At 44.9% G+C, this 22,715-nt stretch overlaps 1 protein-coding gene across 50 annotated transcripts in view; it reads left to right on the top strand.

The window, feature by feature from the left end:
• The window catches only part of LOC126988204 (titin homolog), a 169,935-nt gene that overhangs the window by 135,934 nt on the left and 11,286 nt on the right, over positions 1 to 22,715 (top strand). For 48 of the 50 annotated variants that reach the window (XM_050846202.1, XM_050846175.1, XM_050846189.1 and 45 more), the window contains 18 exons: positions 163 to 343; positions 674 to 817; positions 1,349 to 1,456; positions 2,124 to 2,141; positions 4,029 to 4,139; positions 7,185 to 7,341; positions 7,556 to 7,749; positions 8,627 to 8,799; positions 9,429 to 9,534; positions 10,431 to 10,585; positions 11,482 to 11,703; positions 12,752 to 12,853; positions 13,518 to 13,547; positions 14,499 to 14,647; positions 15,270 to 15,448; positions 16,118 to 16,271; positions 16,543 to 16,656; positions 18,668 to 18,886. In XM_050846202.1, the coding sequence (XP_050702159.1) occupies positions 163 to 343; positions 674 to 817; positions 1,349 to 1,456; positions 2,124 to 2,141; positions 4,029 to 4,139; positions 7,185 to 7,341; positions 7,556 to 7,749; positions 8,627 to 8,799; positions 9,429 to 9,534; positions 10,431 to 10,585; positions 11,482 to 11,703; positions 12,752 to 12,853; positions 13,518 to 13,547; positions 14,499 to 14,647; positions 15,270 to 15,448; positions 16,118 to 16,271; positions 16,543 to 16,656; positions 18,668 to 18,886 (2,516 nt within the window). The remainder of the gene's footprint in view (positions 1 to 162; positions 344 to 673; positions 818 to 1,348; positions 1,457 to 2,123; positions 2,142 to 4,028; positions 4,140 to 7,184; positions 7,342 to 7,555; positions 7,750 to 8,626; positions 8,800 to 9,428; positions 9,535 to 10,430; positions 10,586 to 11,481; positions 11,704 to 12,751; positions 12,854 to 13,517; positions 13,548 to 14,498; positions 14,648 to 15,269; positions 15,449 to 16,117; positions 16,272 to 16,542; positions 16,657 to 18,667; positions 18,887 to 22,715) is intronic. The other 2 variants (XM_050846154.1, XM_050846155.1) reach the window with 2 other exon arrangements.

The following is a 22,715-nucleotide window of genomic DNA, read 5'->3' as shown; positions in this document are numbered from 1 at the left end:
TCTCATTTTTCTCGCTTGGAGGGACCATTAAAAAACATGATCCCCGCTGCTACCGGGTTAAGAACACTGAATGAGAAGAAAATGAAGAAGAGGAAATGTCAGCCCTGGCAATGTTTCTTATACCAATAGAAATCAGTTGGTCATTCCCTCCGTCCCTCACAGGTCATCAACAACGAGGGCGTGGCATGCCTGGAGCTGAGCCACATCACACGCAGCGACTCCGCCGAGTACACCTGCACCGCCCGGAACCGCCATGGCCGTGTCTCCACCACTTGTGACCTGCGGGTGAAGGGCGAGGAGGACCAGAAGCCCACGCCACCCACCTTCACCACCAGCCTCAGAGGTGACACACACGCACACACACACACTCACTCACACTCACTCACTTACTCGCACAAAGCTTAGGTAAATATTTAGTGAAGTGTGATGAAATATAACACAGTAAAGCCTCGGCTCAATTCTTTAAAGACACAAATGGATGAAAGATTTTTGTATAGATTATTATTATTTTTTTTGGTCAAGATTATTGTCAAGATTTTCATAAGGATTTTTTTTTTGGTGTTTACAAGTTTTTTGGCTTGCGAGTAAAATATCGGAACAAATTAAGCTCATGAACGAAGGTACCGGTATGACTGTTCTGGGATATCTTGCACACTCTCGATCCTCCCGCCAGAGCGCTACGAGAGTGAGGATGACCAGCTGGTGTTGTCCTGCCACGTGATGGGCCACCCGCAGCCCAAGATCACCTGGCTCAAGGACGCAGACAAGCTCCCCGCCTCGCCGCGCTTCCAGACGTCCATCACCGAGGAGGGCATCTGTGAGTGTGATGATAATTTAGGCAACTTTTCATATACAGTCGTCCCTCAAATAGTACGTTTTCCAATAGTCCAGTTTCGGTTTTACGCGGATTGTCATCGATCTTTTAGGATGTTTAAATATCCTGCTTGTCGGGGAATTCAAAAATCCTAAAAAAATCTTCTTTGAAAATCCACATTAAACCGTAACCGAACTATTGGAAACTACTATTTGAGGGATGATGGGGCAAATTTGTGGCTTTACCGTGTAGCAGCGATGGGCCAAATTTGTGGCTTTACCGTGTAGCAGCGACGGGCCAAATTTGTGGCTTTACCGTGTAGCAGCGACGGGCCAGATTTGTGCCATGATATAAACTCCCCAAAATAGATGATACATAATCTGGTCACAAATGCTTTGATATATATTATGAAATGGTTTGTGTGAGGGATGATTTTTTCTCATTTTTCTTGCTTAGAGGGACCATTGAAAGACATGATCCACGCTGCTAACGGGTTGAGAGAATACTCATGCTATCGTTTCCATTCCATTCCAGGCAAGTTGATCATCAGCTCACCGCGCTCGGGAGACTCCGGCGCGTACACCTGCCACGCCGAGAACAGGGTCTACCGTGACGAGATCTCCGGCACAGTGCAGGTCCAGGGTGAGTATGGAGTGTTGCCTTGAGGGTGCAGTGCTGGGAGGGTTCAGAGTAGAGTGACCTCTCTTAGGAATTAGTGTGCTGTCGTATGCATCAGAGACATGGACATGGAAAACAGCACTACCGTCGGGGATATATGTAGTGGAAATGAGTTCTGTAAGAGGCGCAGGGGGTGTGTCAGGATGGGATGGAGAGAGTAATGAGAGCGTGTATGAGCGGATTGGTGTGGGTGTGACAGTGAAAGAAGTGGAGTTCGGAGTGGTAGAGTGGGTGAAGCGTGGTGCGTTGAGATGGTTTGGATACCTGATGAGAATGGGGGAGAATGAACTTGTGAAGAGAGTGTGTGAGGGAAGTGGATCAATAGGGTGCGTGAGTGTTGGGGCGAGAGAGGTGGAAGTAAGAGAATGGAGTGTGATGCTGAGAGGGAGTGCCAGAACAGGGAGAGATGGAGACACTTCTGCCGTGGAGGAAAGTTCATTTGAGGGCATTGGAGATATAGACAGACAGATAGATAGATAGATAGCTAGACTAGTGTGCTATATCTTTAAGCTTGAGAGTGGCATAATTTCACCAAAACTTCATAGTGGTTATAAGTCAGCGAGTGAATGTCATATGTACATGTAGAGTTGTTTTTAAGTGACAATCAGTAATTTTGTCGACTGGTTTTCAGCCCTGCTCGAGAAACAGCGTAAGTACAACAGCCTTCAGATTAGAGTGTGCTAAATGCTTTCTGGTTTTATTCTACTCGTGTTAATACAAAATATGTTTCACGGACTGTTTTTAACTTGTTGGCGATGTTCGGTTTTAATACACTTTGCTTGTCTTCTTCTTAGCAAGGCATAAGTTGTTTTTTTTAAGATTATTTCATTATTATTTCTATTGTTTCCGTGTTTTAAGTTACTCCCACTACTATTTATATTTTCTCCCTGTTTTAAATTGCTTCCATTAATATTTCTATCGTCTGGCTACTGGAAGTTGTTTTTATTATTGTTTCTGCAGTTTTCTGTTATTTACACTTCATAAAATGTCCAACAAAAGCTTTTTCTCATGAATTATTGCAAGTTCTTTAATGCAAGGCTGAATGAACCATGTGTGAGTCTTATGTGAGTCACTTGTTAGCAGCCCATCTTCCAGACTTAAGCATAGTTGATGTGGCTATTCTAACATGATTATTCTAATGTTTCTTTATTTTGTATCTTTCGGACACTCATTGTTTACTTTCTTATGTTTCTTTATTTTGTATCTTTCTGTCACTCATTGTTTTCTTTCTTATGTTTCTTTATTTTGTATCTTTCTGTCACTCATTGTTTTCTTTCTTATGTTTCTTTATTTTGTATCTTTCTGTCACTCATTGTTTTCTTTCTTATGTTTCTTAATTTTGTATCTTTCTGTCACTCATTGTTTTCTTTCTTTTGTTTCTTTATTTTGTATCTTTCTGTCTCTCATTGTTTTCTTTCTTATGTTTCTTTATTTTGTATCTTTCTGTCACTCATTGTTTTCTTTCTTATGTTTCTTAATTTTATATCTTTCGGACACTCATTGTTTACTTTCTTATGTTTCTTTATTTTGTATCTTTCTGTCACTCATTGTTTTTGTGTGTTTTATGTTACGTGTGCATAACAAGATTTAGGAATAATATAATTTATCAGTCCATCTACACCTTAGTCAGTAGGGGAGAATCAATTGTTTTGGCTCTCAAGTAGATTCAAAGCTTATCTCTTCTGTCACTCCGTAATACACAAACACACAACTTGAAGCACATATAATACAAAATAGAAATAAACAAAGAAAGTATTGGTCAGGGTAAGACAATGCCTTCACTGTGCACACCTTGCTCAGAAATGTGACTAAAAACTTGTACAACCACTTAAAAATACATCAGTCACACCTCACCTCATAACACGCAGATCAAGACCAGTCTCCCTTTACAGAGTCTGACATTCCTCCCACCCAGAAACTTGTACAACCACTTAAAAATACATCAGTCATACCTCACCTCATAACAAGCAGATCAGACCAGTCCCCGTTTCCCTGAGTCTGACATTCCTCCCACCCAGAAACTTGTACAACCACTTAAAAATACATCAGTCACACCTCACCTCATAACACGCAGATCAAGACCAGTCCCCCTTTCCCTGAGTCTGACATTCCTCCTGCCCAGAAACTTGTACAACCACTTAAAAATACATCAGTCATACCTCACCTCATAACACGCAGATCAGACCAGTCCCCCTTCCATGAACCTGACATTCCTCCCACCCAGAAACTTGTACAACCACTTAAAAATACATCAGTCATACCTCACCTCATAACACGCAGATCAGACCAGTCCCCCTTCCATGAACCTGACATTCCTCCCACCCAGAAACTTGTACAACCACTTAAAAATACATCAGTCATACCTCACCTCATAACAAGCAGATCAGACCAGTTCCCCTTCCATGAGTCTGACATTCCTCCTGCCCAGAAACTTGTACAACCACTTAAAAATACATCAGTCATACCTCACCTCATAACACGCAGATCAAGGCCAGTCTCCTTTCCTTGAGTCTAACGTACCTCCCGCCCATTCCAGGCAAGCACGATGGCCGCCCGGATGACAGTGAGTCCCCGCGCTTCATCAGTGAGTTGTGTGACCAGTTTGTGGAGGAGAACGGCACTCTGACGCTGCAGGTCGAGGTCGCAGGTGGGTCCGCTTCCGCTGTTTGTCTCTCGTCCTGTTCAGAATCATAGAAAAAAATATAAGTTATGTATGGTTGAGTTTAGGGCTGTTGTGATATCTTAAAGTATTCAATCCCCCAATCAGTCAGTCAGTCAAGGTATTCAGGCCCCCAATCAGTCAGTCAGTCAAGGTATTCAGGCCCCCAATCAGTCAGTCAGTCAAGGTATTCAGGCCCCAGTCAAGGTATACAGTCCCCCAATCAGTCAGTCAGTCAAGGTATTCAGGCCCCCAATCAGTCAGTCAGTCAAGGTATTCAGGCCCCAGTCAAGGTATACAGTCCCCCAATCAGTCAGTCAGTCAAGGTATTCAGTCCCCCAATCAGTCAGTCAGTCAAGGTATTCAGTCCCCCAATCAGTCAGTCAGTCAAGGTATTCAGGCCCCGATCAGTCAGTCAGTCAAGGTATTCAGTCCCCCAATCAGTCAGTCAGTCAAGGTATTCAATCCTCCAATCAGTCAGTCAGTCAAGGTATTCAGTCCCCCAATCAGTCAGTCAGTCAAGGTATTCAGTCCCCCAATCAGTCAGTCAGTCAAGGTATTCAGTCCCCCAATCAGTCAGTCAGTCAAGGTATTCAGTCCCCCAATCAGTCAGTCAGTCAAGGTATTCAGTCCCCCAATCAGTCAGTCAGTCAAGGTATTCAGTCCTCCAATCAGTCAGTCAGTCAAGGTATTCAGTCCCCAATCAGTCAGTCAGTCAAGGTATTCAGTCCCCCAATCAGTCAGTCAGTCAAGGTATTCAGGCCCCCAATCAGTCAGTCAGTCAAGGTATTCAGTCCCCCAATCAGTCAGTCAGTCAAGGTATTCAGTCCCCCAATCAGTCAGTCAGTCAAGGTATTCAGGCCCCCAATCAGTCAGTCAGGCAAGGTATTCAATCCCCCAATCAGTGAGTCAGGCAAGGTATTCAGTCCCCCAATCAGTGAGTCAGTCAAGGTATACAGTCCCCCAATCAGTCAGTCAGTCATGGTATTCAGTCCCCCAATCAGTCAGTCAGTCAAGGTATTCAGTCCCCCAATCAGTCAGTCAGTCATGGTATTCAGTCCCCCAATCAGTCAGCCAGTCAAGGTATTCAGTCCCCCAATCAGTCAGCCAGTCAAGGTATTCAGTCCCCCAATCAGTCAGCCAGTCAAGGTATTCAGTCCCCCAATCAGTCAGTCAGTCATGGTATTCAGTCCCCCAATCAGTCAGTCAGTCAAGGTATTCAGTCCCCCAATCAGTCAGTCAGTCAAGGTATTCAATCCTCCAATCAGTCAGTCAGTCAAGGTATTCAGTCCCCCAATCAGTCAGTCAGTCAAGGTATTCAATCCTCCAATCAGTCAGTCAGTCAAGGTATTCAATCCTCCAATCAGTCAGTCAGTCAAGGTATTCAGTCCCCCAATCAGTCAGTCAGTCAAGGTATTCAGTCCCCCAATCAGTCAGTCAGTCAAGGTATTCAGTCCCCAATCAGTCAGTCAGTCAAGGTATTCAGTCCCCAATCAGTCAGTCAGTCAAGGTATTCAGTCCCCAATCAGTCAGTCAGTCAAGGTATTCAGTCCCCAATCAGTCAGTCAGTCAAGGTATTCAGTCCCCAATCAGTCAGTCAGTCAGGGTATTCAATCCCCAATCAGTCAGTCAGTCAAGGTATTCAGTCCCCCACTCAGTCAGTCAGTCAAGGTATTCTTTCCCCATATAAGTCAGTCAGTCAACGTATTCAGGCCCTAGTCAAGGTATTCAGTCCCCCAATCAGTCAGTCAGTCAAGGTATTCAATCCTCCAATCAGTCAGTCAGTCAAGGTATTCAGTCCCCCAATCAGTCAGTCAGTCAGGGTATTCAATCCCCCAATCAGTCAGTCAGTCAAGGTATTCAGTCCCCCAATCAGTCAGTCAGTCAAGGTATTCATTCCCCCAATCAGTCAGTCAGTCAATGTATTCAGTCCCCCTATCAGTCAGTCAGTCTAGGTATTCAGTCCCCCAATCAGTCAGCCAGTCAAGGTATTCAGTCCCCCAATCAGTCAGTCAGTCAGGGTATTCAATCCCCCAATCAGTCAGTCAGTCAAGGTATTCAGTCCCCCAATCAGTCAGTCAGTCAAGGTATTCAGTCCCCCAATCAGTCAGTCAGTCAAGGTATTCAGTCCCCCAATCAGTCAGTCAGTCAAGGTATTCAGTCCCCCAATCAGTCAGTCAGTCAAGGTATTCAGGCCCTAGTCAAGGTATTCAGTCCCCCAATCAGTCAGTCAGTCAAGGTATTCAATCCTCCAATCAGTCAGTCAGTCAAGGTATTCAGTCCCCCAATCAGTCAGTCAGTCAGTCAAAGTATTCAGTCCCCCAATCAGTCAGTCAGTCAAGGTATTCAGTCCTCCAATCAGTGAGTCATTCAAGGTATTCAGTCCCCAATCAGTCAGTCAGTCAAGGTATTCAGTCCCCCAATCAGTCAGTCAGTCAAGGTATTCAGTCCTCCAATCAGTGAGTCATTCAAGGTATTCAGTCCCCAATCAGTCAGTCAGTCAAGGTATTCAGTCCCCCAATCAGTCAGTCAGTCAGTCAAAGTATTCAGTCCCCCAATCAGTCAGTCAGTCAAGGTATTCAGTCCCCCAATCAGTCAGTCAGTCAAGGTATTCAGTCCCCAGTCAAGGTATTCAGTCCCCCAATCAGTCAGTCAGTCAAGGTATTCAGTCCCCAGTCAAGGTATTCAGTCCTCCAATCAGTCAGTCAGTCAAGGTATTCAGTCCCCCAATCAGTCAGTCAGTCAAGGTATTCAGTCCCCCAATCAGTCAGTCAGTCAAGGTATTCAGTCCCCCAATCAGTCAGTCAGTCAAGGTATTCAATCCTCCAATCAGTGAGTCAAGTCAAGGCCGAAACATCTTTAAATTTTAACCTGAAAAGTTGCCTCAAAATGCCCCGATAGTTGGTCGATGTGCGGCAATTAATATCTCAAGATGGACCCCAGTGTCGCTTACCTCACTTCATCGGGGAGCGACACATATTTGCCTAGGAGTCTTTTCCGAGTGAAGGCTGTCTTTACGCTGCCATTCCCCAGGCTCACCCACCCCCGAGGTGCTTTGGCTCTTCAACGGGCGTTCGCTGCATCCCTCGGGCAAGTTCCGCATCTCGGCCATGGGCGGCACACACACCCTCACCGTCTTCCAGGTCACCGGCAAGGACCTCGGCTGTTACTCCTGTAGGATAACAAACAAGTGGGTCGCCTTGCTAGTGTTTTGAGCGCACCCCCTTCAGGAAGTCTTGCATTTCTATCTCACTCATGGCAACAGCTGGAGGTCTTCAGAACTTTAAATAGTCTTTCTGATAGTACATGTCCTTACCGTACTTGTTTACACCCTTTGAACCTGCCTGAGGAGCACATCACAGCTGCAAAGTGTATCATGTAACCTCTCCCTCCCTCCTGTGTAGGTATGGCAGCACGTACACCGTGAGCACCGTTGGCTTCGGGAGCCCCAAGGCGCTGCGTGCTGGGCCCACGGACAAGGTGGACAGGAAGTTGCAAGCGCCCACCTTCACCTCGCGGCCGGAAAGCATGATCACGGTGCTACGGGACGAGGAGATCCACCTCACCTGTGCCGTCCAGGGAGAACCTACGCCCAGGGGTGAGTCAAGGCGCTAGGCGGAGGAGAAGTCCCTGTAGTCTGCTCACTTAAGTCCGAGCCAAGCTGACAACATAAACCTAAGCGTATTTGCAAGTTGAGTGCTGATTGGCTACTGCTCTGGCTTCCAAGTTTTCTTTAACCTCTTTGTGTTTATCTCACGCAGTACTTTCTGCTAATCTGCACTGTGCTTACAAACACACTTAGGTTTATGTTGTCAGCTTGGGGCAGACTTAGGTGAACAGACTATAGTTTAACCCGTCTGCTGTGATTGGCACGGATTTGGCCTTCACTGGTAGCCTGGTAACACACACTCCCAGGTCTTTCTCTGCCTCTGTGGTGGATAGTGGAGTGTTTCCCATGTGGTATTGGTGTGCTGGATATCCCTTCACTGGTAGCCTGGTAACACACACTCCCAGGTCTTTCTCTGCCTCTGTGGTGAATAGTGGAGTGTTTCCCATGTGGTATTGGTGTGCTGGATATCCCCTCCCAAGGTGCAGGACTTTACATTTTTCTTCATTGAATTGTAGCAGCCACTTTTTGTTCCATTCCTGTAGCTTGGTGATGTCTTCTGGTAGGAAATTCACAGTCAAGGGGTTAAGCCTCATAGCTCCTCTAGGATAGTGCTGGCTATATCATTAGTCTTCATTTGCCTCTCTCTTTGCATGTATAGCAAGGAGAGAACACAAATGTAGGTATAAGTCACAATTGTGTTTGATCCCAACAGCGTACATGTAGTTGTAGGCTCATTTTAACCAGTCTTTACAGGAGGATCGAGTAGCGGGCTTTTTTTTTTTTAGTTTCCTTTTTTTTGTGTGCTCTTGTTCTGTCTCCTTTGTTGTAAAAAAAAAGAAAAAAAGACTTGCCTCCTGTGTTCCAGTCTCGTGGTTGAAGGGCACCCAGGATGTCGCCAACACCGGCCGCGCCCACAAGACCGTCCGGGACAACCAGCACTCTGTCGTCATCCGCAACGCTCAGATCACTGACTCCGGCACCTACACCGTCGAGGCCAAGAACATCAGCGGCTCGGTGAGGGCCTACTGCAGCATCAAGGTGAGTGTGTTGCCAGCCCCATCATGTGTGGTGTCCAGAAGGGCTTAACCCGGATTTGGCCTTCACTGGTAGCCTGGTAACATGTATTCCCAGGTCTTTCTCTGCCTCTGTGGTGGATAGTGGAGTGTTTCCCATGTGTTATTGGTATGCTGGATATCCCCTCACTGGTAGCCTGGTAACATACACTCCCAGGTCTTTCTCTGCCTCTGTGGTGGATAGTGGAGTGTTTCCCATGTGGTATTGGTATGCTGGATATCCCCTCCCAAGGTGCAGGACTTTACATTTTCCTTCACTGAATTGTAGCAGCCACTTTTTGTTCCACTCCTGTAGCTTGGTGATGTCTTCTTTTAGGAAATCCACAGTCAAGGGGTTAATAGCTGTCCCTGCCTTGCATAATCTTACATCACTTGAATAAAAGGGTCTGGTACCTTGAAGAGTGTGCGGTTGTAAAGAAGAGGGACCCACAGTCAGCGTGAAAATATCGATAGAAGATAGATAGAGAGGCAACATGGTGGTGGAATTTAAGAGGGAGAAGACTGTCAGAAAGAGGAGGGGATTACGATACTAAGCTCTCTCTCACAGCTCATCCTTACGTGCAGAAAATAACAGATTTCTTATTTCTTGCACAGGTTCGAGAAAACTTCCGCACCCGAAGTTATTCTCCTCGAGGCCGAGATGAAAAGTTCCCTGCGATTGAGGAGCAGCAGCGACTCACCACTGGCAGGTTCATCAGAGGTAAGGAGGAGCGGTTATGCCACCTTAATGGAAGAGAGTCGAGGATGCGTGATCTTGTCAAGTATGTAACCCGTCCGTTGCAACTGGTACGGATTTTGCCTTCACTGGTAGCCTGGTAACACACACTCCTAGGTCTTTCTCTGAGTCTTTGGTGGATAGTGGAGTGTTTCCCATGTGGTATTGGTATGCTGGATATCCCTTCACTGGTAGCCTGGTAACACACACTCCCAGGTCTTTCTCTGCCTCTGTGGTGGATAGTGGAGTGTTTCCCATGTGGTATTGGTGTGCTGGATATCCCTTCACTGGTAGCCTGGTAACATACACTCCCAGGTCTTTCTCTGCCTCTGTGGTGGATAGTGGAGTGTTTCCCATGTGGTATTGGTGTGCTGGATATCCCTTCACTGGTAGCCTGGTAACACACTCCCAGGTCTTTCTCTGCCTCTGTGGTGGATAGTGGAGAGTTTCCCATGTGGTGGTGTGCTGGATATCCCTTCACTGGTAGCCTGGTAACATACACTCCCAGGTCTTTCTCTGCCTCTGTGGTGGATAGTGGAGTGTTTCCCATGTGGTATTGGTGTGCTGGATATCCCTTCACTGGTAGCCTGGTAACACACACTCCCAGGTCTTTCTCTGCCTCTGTGGTGGATGGTGGAGTGTTTCCCATGTGGTATTGGTGTGCTGGATATCCCCTCCCAAGGTGCAGGACTTTACATTTTCCTTCATTGAATTGTAGCAGCCACTTTTTGCTCCACTCCTGTAACTTGGTGATGTCTTCTTGTAGGAAATCCACAGTCAAGGGGTTAACACACTCTACCAAAGTTTTATCATACAAGTTACAGTCACTGATAAAAGAGATATACTGAGACTAGTTATGACCTTGTACTTATTCTCTCCAGACGTCCCCGGCAAGTGTGGCACCCCGAAGGCCCGAGACGTGGGCAAGAACTGGGTGTCACTGCATTGGAAGAAGCCGGAGCACATGGGCAGTGTGGTGGTGACGGCCTACAAGGTGGAGGGCTGGATCCTGGGGGAGGAGGCGCGCTGGCAGGAGGTGAGGCTGGCGGGGGAAGGGGAAGGGGGAGTGTTACTTGCAATTGTATCCTTATCAGAGAAAATGCTGGCAGGAGGTGAGCCTGGCAGGGGAAGGGGAAGGGGGAGTGTTACTTGCAATTGTATCCTTATCAGAGAAAATGCTGGCAGGAGGTGAGGCTGGCAGGGGAAGGGGAAGGGGGAGTGTTACTTGCAATATACTTATCAGAAAATGCTGGCAGGAGGTGAGGCTGGCGGGGGAAGGGGAAGGGGGAGTGTTACTTGCAATCGTATACTTATCAGAGAAAATGCTGGCAGGAGGTGAGGCTGGCGGGGGAAGGGGAAGGGGGAGTGTTACTTGCAATTGTATCCTTATCAGAGAAAATGCTGGCAGGAGGTGAGGCTGGCAGGGGAAGGGGAAGGGGGAGTGTTACTTACAATCGTATACTTATCAGAGAAAATGCTGGCAGGAGGTGAGGCTGGCAGGGGAAGGGGAAGGGGGAGTGTTACCTGCAATCGTATCCTTATCAGAGAAAATGCTGGCAGGAGGTGAGGCTGGCAGGGGAAGGGGAAGGGGGAGTGTTACCTGCAATCGTATCCTTATCAGAGAAAATGCTGGCAGGAGGTGAGGCAGCCAGAGGAAGTGGGGTGTTTTTTTTTTTTTCTCAGTTGTATCCCTATTACAGAAAGTGCTCAAAAAATCATCAGAAGGTCTCAAAATGTGGCTTAATGTGTAGTTTATGTAGTGATAATAATGTAGGTATGTATGTATTGTGGGCCTGGTTTCAAAGAGGTTAGGTTAGGTTAGGTTAGGTTAGGCTAGGCTAGGTTAGATTAGGTTAGGTTAGGTTAGGTTAATTTCCGAGTCACAGTTACATACCTCACAGACTCACAAACCTTCTCTCCCCCCCTCCCCAGTACGGTGTGTCTCCCATCCCATCCTTCGACGTGTACAGCCTCAAGACAGACCGCGAGTATCTGTTCCGCGTCACCCCGAGGAACAAGTATGGGTGGGGCGAGGCAGCCATGACCCCACAGCCCATCAGGGTGGGCCGCCGCGTGGAGCCCCCGAGCCTGCCCCACGGCCTGCCGCACCATGTGAGGGCCATGCCGGGCAGCTCCATCTGTATCGACGCCCAGGTGAGAAGGACGACCTCAGGACTGTGGGTCGTATTCATATTTCAGCACAAAACACTCCTATTTGACACGGTTTTCATAGGAGTTGTGGGCCTCTCCAGGGGTGGTTTCATGACCCTGGTGGTAGTCTGACCTTTCCTCTGTACTGTGAACTTAAAAAACATTCATGAGACACGGTTTTCCTAGGAGTTGTGAGTCTTTCTATGAGTAGTTTCATAACCCTGGTGGTAGTCTGGGCCTTCTGTACCGTGAACCTAAAAATACACTCAAGAAACAGTTTTCGTAGGAGTTGTGAGTCTTTCTATGAGTAGTTTCATGACCCTGGTGGTAGTCTGGGCCTTCTGTACCGTGAACCTAAAAATACACTCAAGAAACAGTTTTCCTAGGAGTTGTGAGTCTTTCCAGGGGTAGTTTCATGACCCTGGTGGTAGTCTGGGCCTTCTTCTGTACTGTGAACCTAAAAAAAACACTCTTGAGACACAGTTTTTGTAGTTGTGGGCCTTTCCAGGGGTAGTTTCATGACCCTGGTGGTAGTCTGACCTTTCCTCTGTACCATGAACCTAAAAAAACATTCTTGACATGGTTTTCATAGGAGTTGTGAGTCTTTCAAGGGGTAGTTTCATGACCCTGGTGGTAGTCTGACCTTTCCTCTGTACCGTGAACCTAAAAAAAACACTAATGAGCATAAAAGGAATGAGAGAGGAGAAAGTAGAAGAAAATTTACAGGATTATAAATATGGAGGAACTCTACTTCTTCTCGTAAAAACACATTCTTTCATTAACTTATCCAATACCCGACCACATTTTGTTATCCACACATAAGTACAGTAAAGCCCCACTTAGCGCGAGCCACAATTAGCGCGAACCACAATTAGCGCGAGCCACCATCTACCAAGAAAAAAAAATTAGCGCGAAACATATCCAATACTAACCACTTTTTACACACATACTAAACTAACATTTCCAATACCCGACCATTCTTTGTCACACACGCATAGATACCTCACTAACATACTCTATCCTAACCACTCTTTTCTTCATGGTCCAACAGGTGACGGGTGAGCCAGTGCCTGACATCCGCTGGTACAAGGATGGGACGTACGTTGACATCCAGCGTTACCCTCGCTTCTCATCCTTCTCGACGGAGAGCTCGGTGGGTGTGACTTTCATGGACCCAGACTTGCTTTTTTATTTTGTATTTTGAGTGTAGCTACTTGATAGATTGTGTGTGTGTGTGTGTGTGTGTGTGTGTGTGTAGCCTACTCTATATATGTGTGTGTGTGTGTATACTGTATATATATATGTGGGTGGGGGGTGTAATTCTTCATAGCTCCTTGTTTTAGATACCATAGCCATAGTTGTAGTGTGGCGACAAGCCTGATGGGCGAGCCTCCCATAACTCCCTCTGCCAGCGGGGTATCTCTTTGGCAGACTGGGTAAGGAGTGGCTCTCCCGTCTTGCTGGTCGTGGGTTCAATCCCCGGCGCCAGCAAACCTTTCCTTGTCTGGTTAAAAATCAATTTCTCGTGTGTTTCGTTACACACAGAGGACGTGTGGGAGTGTAGAAAAGATAAAAATTCTGGCATTACATAGTGAACAGTGTTTCTATGATTAAGGTATTAGTGCACTCATTTTAAGCATAGTTTGTGTTGTGGACATTTCAGGAGTATTTGTATTTGTAGTGTTTTTAGTTGACGAGAATCAAGTTGCATATAGAAGAGCAGTGATCCTCCCTGTGAAGCTTACACCGTACCCTTGATCCTCACTCACTCCCTCCCTCTCTCTCCTGTTCCCGCTGTGGTGGTGTTGGCGCTCCAGGTTCACAACGTCTTTGGTCTGGTGATCAAGGTAGAGTCCGTGGAGATGACCCGCAGTGTTACCTTATGCTTGACCCTCATTATAATTTCTTATCCCATGGCGTGAAATGCTAACTAATTTCTGTGCATAATTTCTGCCTAATTTTTTTTTTTTTTACATGACAGAAAATGAATGTTTCTCGGATGCAACACTAAATAATTCCTCTATTGCACAGAGAGAATAACCTTAATCCAGCTAAATATATTAACCCAGTAGCAGCGGGGATCATGTTTCTTAATGGTCCCTCCAAGCGAGAAAAATGAGAAAAAATCACCCCTCACACAAACCATTTCATAATATATATCAAAGCATTTGTGATCAGTTTATGTATCATCTATTTTGGGGGGTTTATATCATGGCACAAATTTGGCCCGTCACTGCTACACGGTAAAGCCACAAATTTGACCCGTCGCTGCTACACGATAAAGCCACAAATTTGGCCCGTCACTGGTACACGGTAAAGCCACAAATTTGGCCCGTCGCTGCTACACGGTAAAGCCACAAATTTGACCCGTCGCTGCTGCCGGGTTAACTAATAATCACCACACCAGCAGCTAAATTCTTTCATGCACAGTGTTAAAATGTTTGCTACAGATTTTTGATACTTAATATAACATTGCCGAAAATTAATATGTAATCTATAATTTTACCAAAGTCAGTGTTTCATCAAGGTTCATTGTTTGCCGGGCAGTGAATCTCAGTGTGTTGTGTTTCAGGGTGCTTAATTCCTTGCTCTGGACAACACAAGCCCTCCATTGTTCATTACCAGTGTATAGGAGTTTATTTTTTCAGATACATACATATAGTCTTAAAGTTTCCGTTTGTCCTACACATAAGGTGACTCTTCACTTACGATTCTGTCATATGTATGCAAAGTGTCCCTCACAGACCTTGCCGAGCCCTCCCCCAGCCTGGCCGTGACCTTTATCCCGCCCCCTTCAGGTCAGCCTCAGGATTGACGAGGTGCAGTGGGAGGATGAGGGCAAGTATGAGCTGGAGGCGGTAAACCCCGGCGGCCGCGTAACCTCCTTCACCAGACTCACGCCGACACATGACTGCTCCGTCCTCGAGGCACAGGAGCGCATCAACAGGTACTGACGGAATTATAAGTGTTGTTTGGCGTTGTACGATTAAAATAATGCATCTGTATTGAATGTATGTTCCTTTTCTACCCTTTCAGTTTCCCTTTCTACCTTCCTCATCTTCCCCTTTATTTCTGTCATCTTCATCCAATTCACTTTCTTCCTTCTCTTTTCTTCAATACAGCCGACTACAGACTTTTCTACCCTTTTCAAAATCTCTCCCATATCTTCCTCCTCTTTCCCTTATTCCATCTTTCTCTTCTATAACCATTCTATTCCTGGCTAATATACATCTACACACATTAAGTTCTCTCAGTCCAGTCACTTAGGTCAGGATGTAAAATGCAACCAAAGGCTCGCTCCTTCAACTTAATATCAACTAGAGTAGAAATGCAACGTTTTGGAGTCTTCTGATTAATGTAAAATCACTTAGGTTTAAGGACAGACCACCAAGTCTGGACCATGGGGTCTGTGTGGTCTGATTTTCTATGTAAATCTATGTAAATCCTGTGCATTGTGTAACCCGCCTTGACCCTCCCGCAGCAACCTCTTCAGTCACTTAGATCAGGGTATAAAAACGTAAGCAAAGACCAACTCATGTACCGTCTAACCCGCCTCGACCCTCCCGCAGCAACCTCTTGGCTCTGTCCCGGCTGGATAGCGCCCCCAGCATGGCTCCGCAGTTCACCATGCGTCTCAGGGACCGCCGTGTGCAAGTGGGCTTCCCTGTGCGCCTGACCTGCCAGATTGTCGGCATCCCGCGCCCTCAGGTCACCTGGTTCAAGAATGACGACCTTGTGACTATTGATGGTAACGCGTCTTTGGGTGTCCAGTTCTCTTGTCTGAAGCTACATGTCTTTCTGTTTGGTTCATAGTTTCCTGGTCACAATGTACTTGGTTTAGTCATAAAGATAGAGGGCCGCTTTCACAGTCATTTCATCTGTTTTGATCGTTACCAATGGCTGTTATCATCGCTGTAGTATTTCCACGTAAGACTGGCCGATGGGTAGTGGCGGGGTTAGCCTATATAGCCCCGCACCTTGCCGCACACTCTCAACACCTCTTGCTTCCTCCGCAGCCACCACTAGGCACCCATAGGCCAGTTTCATGTGGGAAAACTATCAAAACTAACAAAGTGACCGTGAAGGCGGCCCAGAGTCTAGAGAAGCACATTGGATCGCAGTTGTTTTGTGGGCTTTTATTTTTTCGTCCCCTGTGTTTTTGTTCGCTGTTAAATTCTTCAAATAATGTGGAAAAAAATCCCTTGAATCACTTGTAGTTGTGACTGTATTGGGCACATCTAAAGACCTATTAAAAGGCTGTCAATGGAGGTCCTGATGTGCCCTTAGACTGTGAATATATGGGTTTTACTAGAATTATTTAGGACGCATTCTCATTGTAGGTGATATATATAATGTACAGCTTATCGCATAGTATGACTGATAAACTGATTCACTGTCTGTCTCTCTCATGCTGCAGAGGGACACATCATCTGGCAGGAGGATGGCAACTTCCACACCCTCGAGATCAACAGCGCCTCACACTCCGACGCAGCCATCTACTCCGCATGCGCCGTCAACCTCCACGGCTCCGTCCTCTGCTGCTGCCGGCTTATCGTGGACACTGGCCTGAGGTGGGTGGCCAGGGGAGGAGAGGAGAGTCAAGGGGCAGCTTAGAAGGGACTTGAGCCTCCATAGACGTACTCTTATCCTCTCGTAGGCTGACTAAAAATTAAAGCCACAAATTTGGCCCGTCACTGCTACTGGGTTAACTCTTTAGATTTGTCCAGTACCGTCACAACTCCATCCCTGTAAACCACAACAAGGTACATGATATACACTTACAAGACCTCAAACTATAGAAGAAACAGCAGCCTCCTAACATTACCCTTGTCTCCCGGCCAGGTCGTACATCTCGCCCATGTTCCTGAAGGAGCTTGAGGACCAGAGTGTGAAGGAGGATGACACGCTTATCCTGCAGACCATTATCGAGGCATACCCAACCATTGGCGTTGTCTGGTAGGTGTTATCACGAGGGGCTTGCTATGCATTTCCCCGGCACGGAAGTCTCCCTACACTTTACGATTCTTTTTATAGTAAAGGAATAGCTCAGATACAAAAATAGGCTTAAAGTAAATAGAGATAGGAGTAAATAGGAGTATATACCAAGCAGAATTGAGTGGGTGAGGGAGAGGTCAGTTATGGATAGGCTCGGTTATTTTTTTATCGTAAGGGAAACTGCTCAAGGGCAAAAGATGGAATAAAATTGTAAATAGAAATTGAAGTGAATATATAAGTAGGTAAGTAAGGAGGGAAATGAGTGCATAAGTAAGGGGTTAAGTATAAGTGATCTATAGTTAAAAGAATCGTTGTAAAAAGGAAAAAGGAAAACATATTGAAGAACAGAAGAAAAGCGAGAGGAATGAAGGGATAAGAGAGAGGAAAAAGGAAGAAAGGAAAGGAGAAAGGGAAGGATGGCTGTGGGAGACTTGTATAGGCATAGTCTGGTCATTGTTATAGTGATGTCATAGGCCTATAGGAGGAATTATATGATGAGTGCTGTGTGAGACTTGTGTAGGCATAGTCTGGTCATCGTTATAGTGATGTCATAGGCCTATAGGAGGAATTATATGATGAGTGCTGTGGGAGACTTGTGTAGGCATAGTTTGGTCATTGCTATAGTGATGTCATAGGCCTATAGGAGAAATTATATATGTGTTGAGTGCTGTATAGGAGACGCATTATGATAGAGAGATATTGTATGATTGTATTTGTGTATTTCTGTTCTAACTTGGATGTATTGTTTTGATTTCTTTGGATGGGAATATTTTTTTCTTGTTTTCTTATTTTCATTTCTTAACTTTTTAATTTCCTTTTTTGTGTGATTATTTTGTGTGTGTGAGTTTTTTTACATTTATTTGCTATATTCTGTTTTGTTTTTGTTTTTGTGAGTTATTTTCTTGGGTGTATCTTTTCTTATTTTCTTTTTTCGTATCTTTAACTTCCTTTGCTTTAATTTTCTTTCTTTCTTTTCTTTAATTATTTTCTTTGTTTCTTTCTTTTTTTTCTATGTATGTGAATGTGATTTTTTTCTTTATCTTTCCTGTATCTTATTTTCTTTTTTGTATCTTTAACTTCTCTTGCTTTAATTTTCTTTCTTTCTTTTCTTTAATTATTTTCTTTGTTTCTTTCTTTTTTTTCTATGTATGTGAATGTGATTTTTTTCTTTATCTTTCCTCTATCTTATTTTCTTTTTCGTATCTTTAACTTGTCTTGCTTTAATTTTCTTTCTTTCTTTTCTTTAATTATTTTCTTTGTTTCTTTCTTTTTTTTCTTTGTGAATGTGATTTTTTTCTTTATCTTTTCTGTATCTTTTCTTATTTTCTTTTTCGTATCTTTAACTTCCTTTGCTTTAATTTTCTTTCTTTCTTTTCTTTAATTATTTTCCGTTTCTGTCAATTATTTTCATTTTTTATTTATTTATTTTTGGGGATACTCGTCAATTTTTTATCTTCGTTTTCTTTTCCTTTCTGTATTTCTTGTTTTTTTTTTTATCTCAGTTTCTCATTTATCGTTTATTTTTATTTTTCCTTTCTTGGTTGATCTTTATTTTCATATGTTTGTGTTCGGTTACTTTGGTTGATGTGTGTTTGGTTGTGTTTGGTTGTGTTTAGGAAATAGTGTTTTAAATGTGTACTTCTTCTTTTTCTATTCCTTCCCATCCTTTCCTTTTCCCTTCCTTCCCTTTCTTTCCTTTCCATCAATGATCCCTCTCGACGTTCCTTCCTTCATCTCCTTCCCTTCCCTTCCCTTTTCCATCATTGAACCTTCTATTTCCCTTCCTTCTCGTTCTTTCCTTTCCATCAACGCTCCCTCGCTTTCCTTCCTTCCTCTTCTCCTTCCCTTCCCTTCACCATCAATGAACCTTCTATTTCCCTTCCTTCCCTTTCTTTCCTTTCCATCAACGCTCCCTCGTCTTTCCGTCCTTCCTCTTCTTCCCTTTCCTTCCCTTCACCTCGACACCAACCAGGCACCGGGATGGCCAGCGTATCCGGCCATCCCGCAAGCACTCCTTCTCGCTCGACCCCGACGGCATCGCGACCCTTGAGATTCGAAGCTCCGACTACACCGACGGCGGTATCTACACATGTACCGCCAAGAACGAGATGGGGCATATAGAATCCATGTGCAGGGTCTCGGTGTCCTGTGTTGATTCTGACCTCTCCTCTAGACGTCGTATGGCCGTGCGGTGAGTAGATTATCTTGTTTGGCCGTGTGGTGTTTTGTCAGGGAGGCTTCATTTGAGGTTTCAGGTTGCCAGACATACAAACCCATATTCTTAAAAATCTCGGTCTCCTAATACGACTGTCCTGTGTTGACTCTGACCTCTCCTCCCGACGTCGTATAGCTGTGCGGTGAGTAGATTTTCTTGTTTGGCCGTGTGGTGTTTTGTCAGGGAGGCTTCATTTGAGGTTTCAGGTTGCCAGACATACAAATCCATATTCTTAAAAGTCTCGGTCTCCTATTACGACTGTCCTGTGTTGACTCTGACCTCTCCTCCCGACGTCGTATGGCTGTGCGGTGAGTAGATTATCTTGTTTGGCCGTGTGGTGTTTTGTCAGGGAGGCTTCATTTGAGGTTTCAGGTTGCCAGACATACAAATCCATATTCTTAAAAGTCTCGGTCTCCTATTACGACTGTCCTGTGTTGACTCTGACCTCTCCTCCCGACGTCGTATGGCTGTGCGGTGAGTATATTATCTTGTTTGGCCGTGTGGTGTTTTGTCAGGGAGGCTTCATTTGAGGTTTCAGGTTGCCAGACATACAAATCCATATTCTTAAAAGTCTCGGTCTCCTATTACGACTGTCCTGTGTTGACTCTGACCTCTCCTCCCGACGTCGTATAGCTGTGCGGTGAGTAGATTATCTTGTTTGGCCGTGTGGTGTTTTGTCAGGGAAGGTATCGATAATCTCTGAAGAATTATAATCCTAGCATGATCTTAGTAGGCTAGGTACGTAGTTTACATATAGTTTAGCCTTATAGTTTTGTTTTTATTATATATTGACTCATGGACGTTTTCTGCTTTTTATTTTTATTTTTTAACTTGGTGACAGACGAGTTTCTTTACTTAGTTAAATATGGTGACTTATTTTTTCTTCTTTTAAACGAGTGATTTTCTTCTTTTAATCTCAGCATTGTGATTTTCCAACGAGTTTTTTCTTCATTCTGTGTTTCTACAAGTGAATTTTTCTCTTCCTTAAATCTCATCAATGTGCTTTTTCTTACGAGTTTCTTCTTCATTGGTGGTTAATTTTTCCTCATTATAGAATTAGAAACGTTGTATAAGAGTGATATTGGTTTGACTTGTATTGATATTTCAGTGTTTGTTTTTGTGTTTCCTTATTGCAGAAACAGAATTATTATTGAGTGTGGAGATACATTTGTCATTGTTTAATTTATATACGATGTTGTTAGTATGGAGAGAGAGAGAGAGAGAGAGAGAGAGAGAGAGAGAGAGAGAGAGAGAGAGAGAGAGAGAGAGAGAGAGAGAGAGAGAGAGAGAGAGAGAAAACGGGGTCTGTGTGTGAATGCGTGCAAGTTACCCTTCAAATTATATCGTTTTCTCTCGTTTCCATCATCTTGCCTTGCTCATAAATAGCTTAGATCACTATTCCTTCCACTCCTGTTCTTCCATTATTCACTTATACATATTTTTTTGCATTATAACGTTGAGAGAGAGAGAGAGAGAGAGAGAGAGAGAGAGAGAGAGAGAGAGAGAGAGAGAGAGAGAGAGAGAGAGAGAGAGAGAGAGAGAGAGAGAGAGAGAGAGAGAGAGAGAGAGAGAGAGAGAGAGAGAGAGAGAGAGAGAGAGAGAGAGAGAGAGAGAGAGAGAGAGAGAGAGACAGCCAGCCAGCCAGACAGACAGACAGACAGGAGAATAGGAGGACAATAAACAGGAGAGGGACGGAAGGAGGTGCCGGCAAAAGCGGTTCCATAATACAAGCATCGAGTGACCGAGCTGACGGGTGGATTTGCTGGGGTCTATGGCGTCTGTCCCCCCCCCCCCCCTCAAGCCTCCGCCCAGCCCTAGTATTCCCTCTAATCTCGTCTGTTATAGGAAGTGAGAGATGGCGAGAAAATTGAGAGGAATTATAACTATGGAGGGATGGATTAATGGATATGCGATTGAAGAGGATGATGATGATGATGATGAGGAGGAGGATACATGGATACATGGAAACGCAGGCAACAGAAAGCCTATTGGCTCATTACGAGGTTGCCCGCTTTGGTGATTTAATCTGCTCGACAGCCTGGGGCCTGGGGAGCAGATGAAAGCACCTCGACATTGAGGAGCAGATGAAAGCGCCTCGATATTGAGGAGCAGATGAAAGCAACTCAATATTCAGTTTACTCCCGACGCAGCGAAGTGACGGTCGATTCTATATTTGAAGGAGTTGATAGTATTCGCATTTACTACTTCTGAAGGAAGATTGTTCCAGTGACGGATGACTCGGTTTGAAAAGAAACTCCTTCCGATGTCTGTGTTACATCGACTAGACTGAATGGGTAATCCGTTATTTCTAGTTCTTAGGTTGGTTTGCAATTCAAAGAAATTGGAGTAATCGACGTTATTGAATTTGGTTAGATACTTGAAGACTTGAATCATATCTCCTCGTAGGCGTCTTTTCTCCAATGTAAAGAGATTGAGTCGCTTGAGTCGTTCCTCGTACGGTTGAGCCCTTAAGGTTGGTATCATTTTCGTGGCGCGTCGTTGAATCCTTTCCAGTAAATCAATGTCCTTTCTGTAATTAGGAGACCAGAACTGTACTGCATACTCGAGGTGCGGTCTTACCATGGAATTATACAAGGATAGCATCACGTCTGGCGTTTTACACTCGAAGTTCCTCGCTATGAACCCGAGCATAGTGTTGGCTTTGTTGTATGCTTTTTTACAGTGATTCGCGTGTTTCAGGTCACTGCTGATAGTGACTCAAAGATCCTTTTCCTCCTGCATCGCATGCAGAGGTCTCCCATTCATGATGTATTTGTGGTTACTATTTCTGGACCCAATGTGCATGACTTTGCATTTGTCAACATTAAAGGACATTTGCCATTTTTCCGACCATTCGATAATGTGATTGAGGTCTTTCTGAATGATTTCGCAGTCGGTCTTTGTGAGGGCCTTTCCCCCCACCTTAGTGTCATCAGCAAATTTCGATATTGTGGATTTCAGTCCTGATTCGAGGTCGTTGATATATATGATGAAGAGAATGGGTCCCAGCACTGACCCTTGAGGCACTCCACTAGTGACTGGAAGCCAATCGGAAGGCTGTCCGTTGAGTAGTACTCGTTGTTTTCTGTCGGTGAGCCAATCTCTTATCCACGCGATCAGATTGGCTCCAATGCCCGCCGAGTGCAGTTTTTAAGGAGTCGCTCGTGCGGTACCTTGTCGAAGGCTTTCTGAAAGTCCAGGTATATAACATCACTGGGGATGTGGGCATCCCAGTTCTTATATATACCTTGGAAGAAGTCTAATAAATTCGTTAGGCAGGAGCGCTTGTTTCTGAAGCCATGCTGGGTGTCGGAGATTACATTATTGTCTTCTAGAAACTTAACAAGTTTGTCTCTAATAATCTTTTCGAGTATTTTTCCTGCCACTGATGTCAAACTTATGGGCCTGTAGTTTAATGCAACGCTTTTGTCTCCTTTTTGAAAATTGGTGTTACGTTCGCCATCTTCCAGTCTTCCGGGACCTTTTTCAATTGAACAGACTGGTTGAATATGTTAGTGAGTGGCTGAAGTATTTGTTGTTTAAGCTCTTTTAATAACCGCGGGGACAAACCGTCAGGTCCTGTTGACTTGTTCGTGTCGAGTTTATCCAAATACTCTTTCACTTCTTGGTCGCATATTGAGTCAATTTTCAGGGCGTGATTCCCTCGGCGGGTCAGGGTTCTCGGGCATGGTTTCGATGTTTTCGACTGTGAATACGGATGCGAAGTTACTGTTGAGGATTCTGGCCATCTGTTTACTGTCCTGAGTTGCAGCTCCAGTCTCGTCTGTCAGGGGACCAATAGTGG

Source organism: Eriocheir sinensis, chromosome 68, assembly GCF_024679095.1.
Source record: "Eriocheir sinensis breed Jianghai 21 chromosome 68, ASM2467909v1, whole genome shotgun sequence".
Taxonomy (NCBI): Eukaryota; Metazoa; Arthropoda; class Malacostraca; order Decapoda; family Varunidae; genus Eriocheir; species Eriocheir sinensis.
The sequence above is the reverse complement of the archived record's forward strand: the minus strand, read 5'-3'. Positions and strand labels throughout refer to the sequence as shown.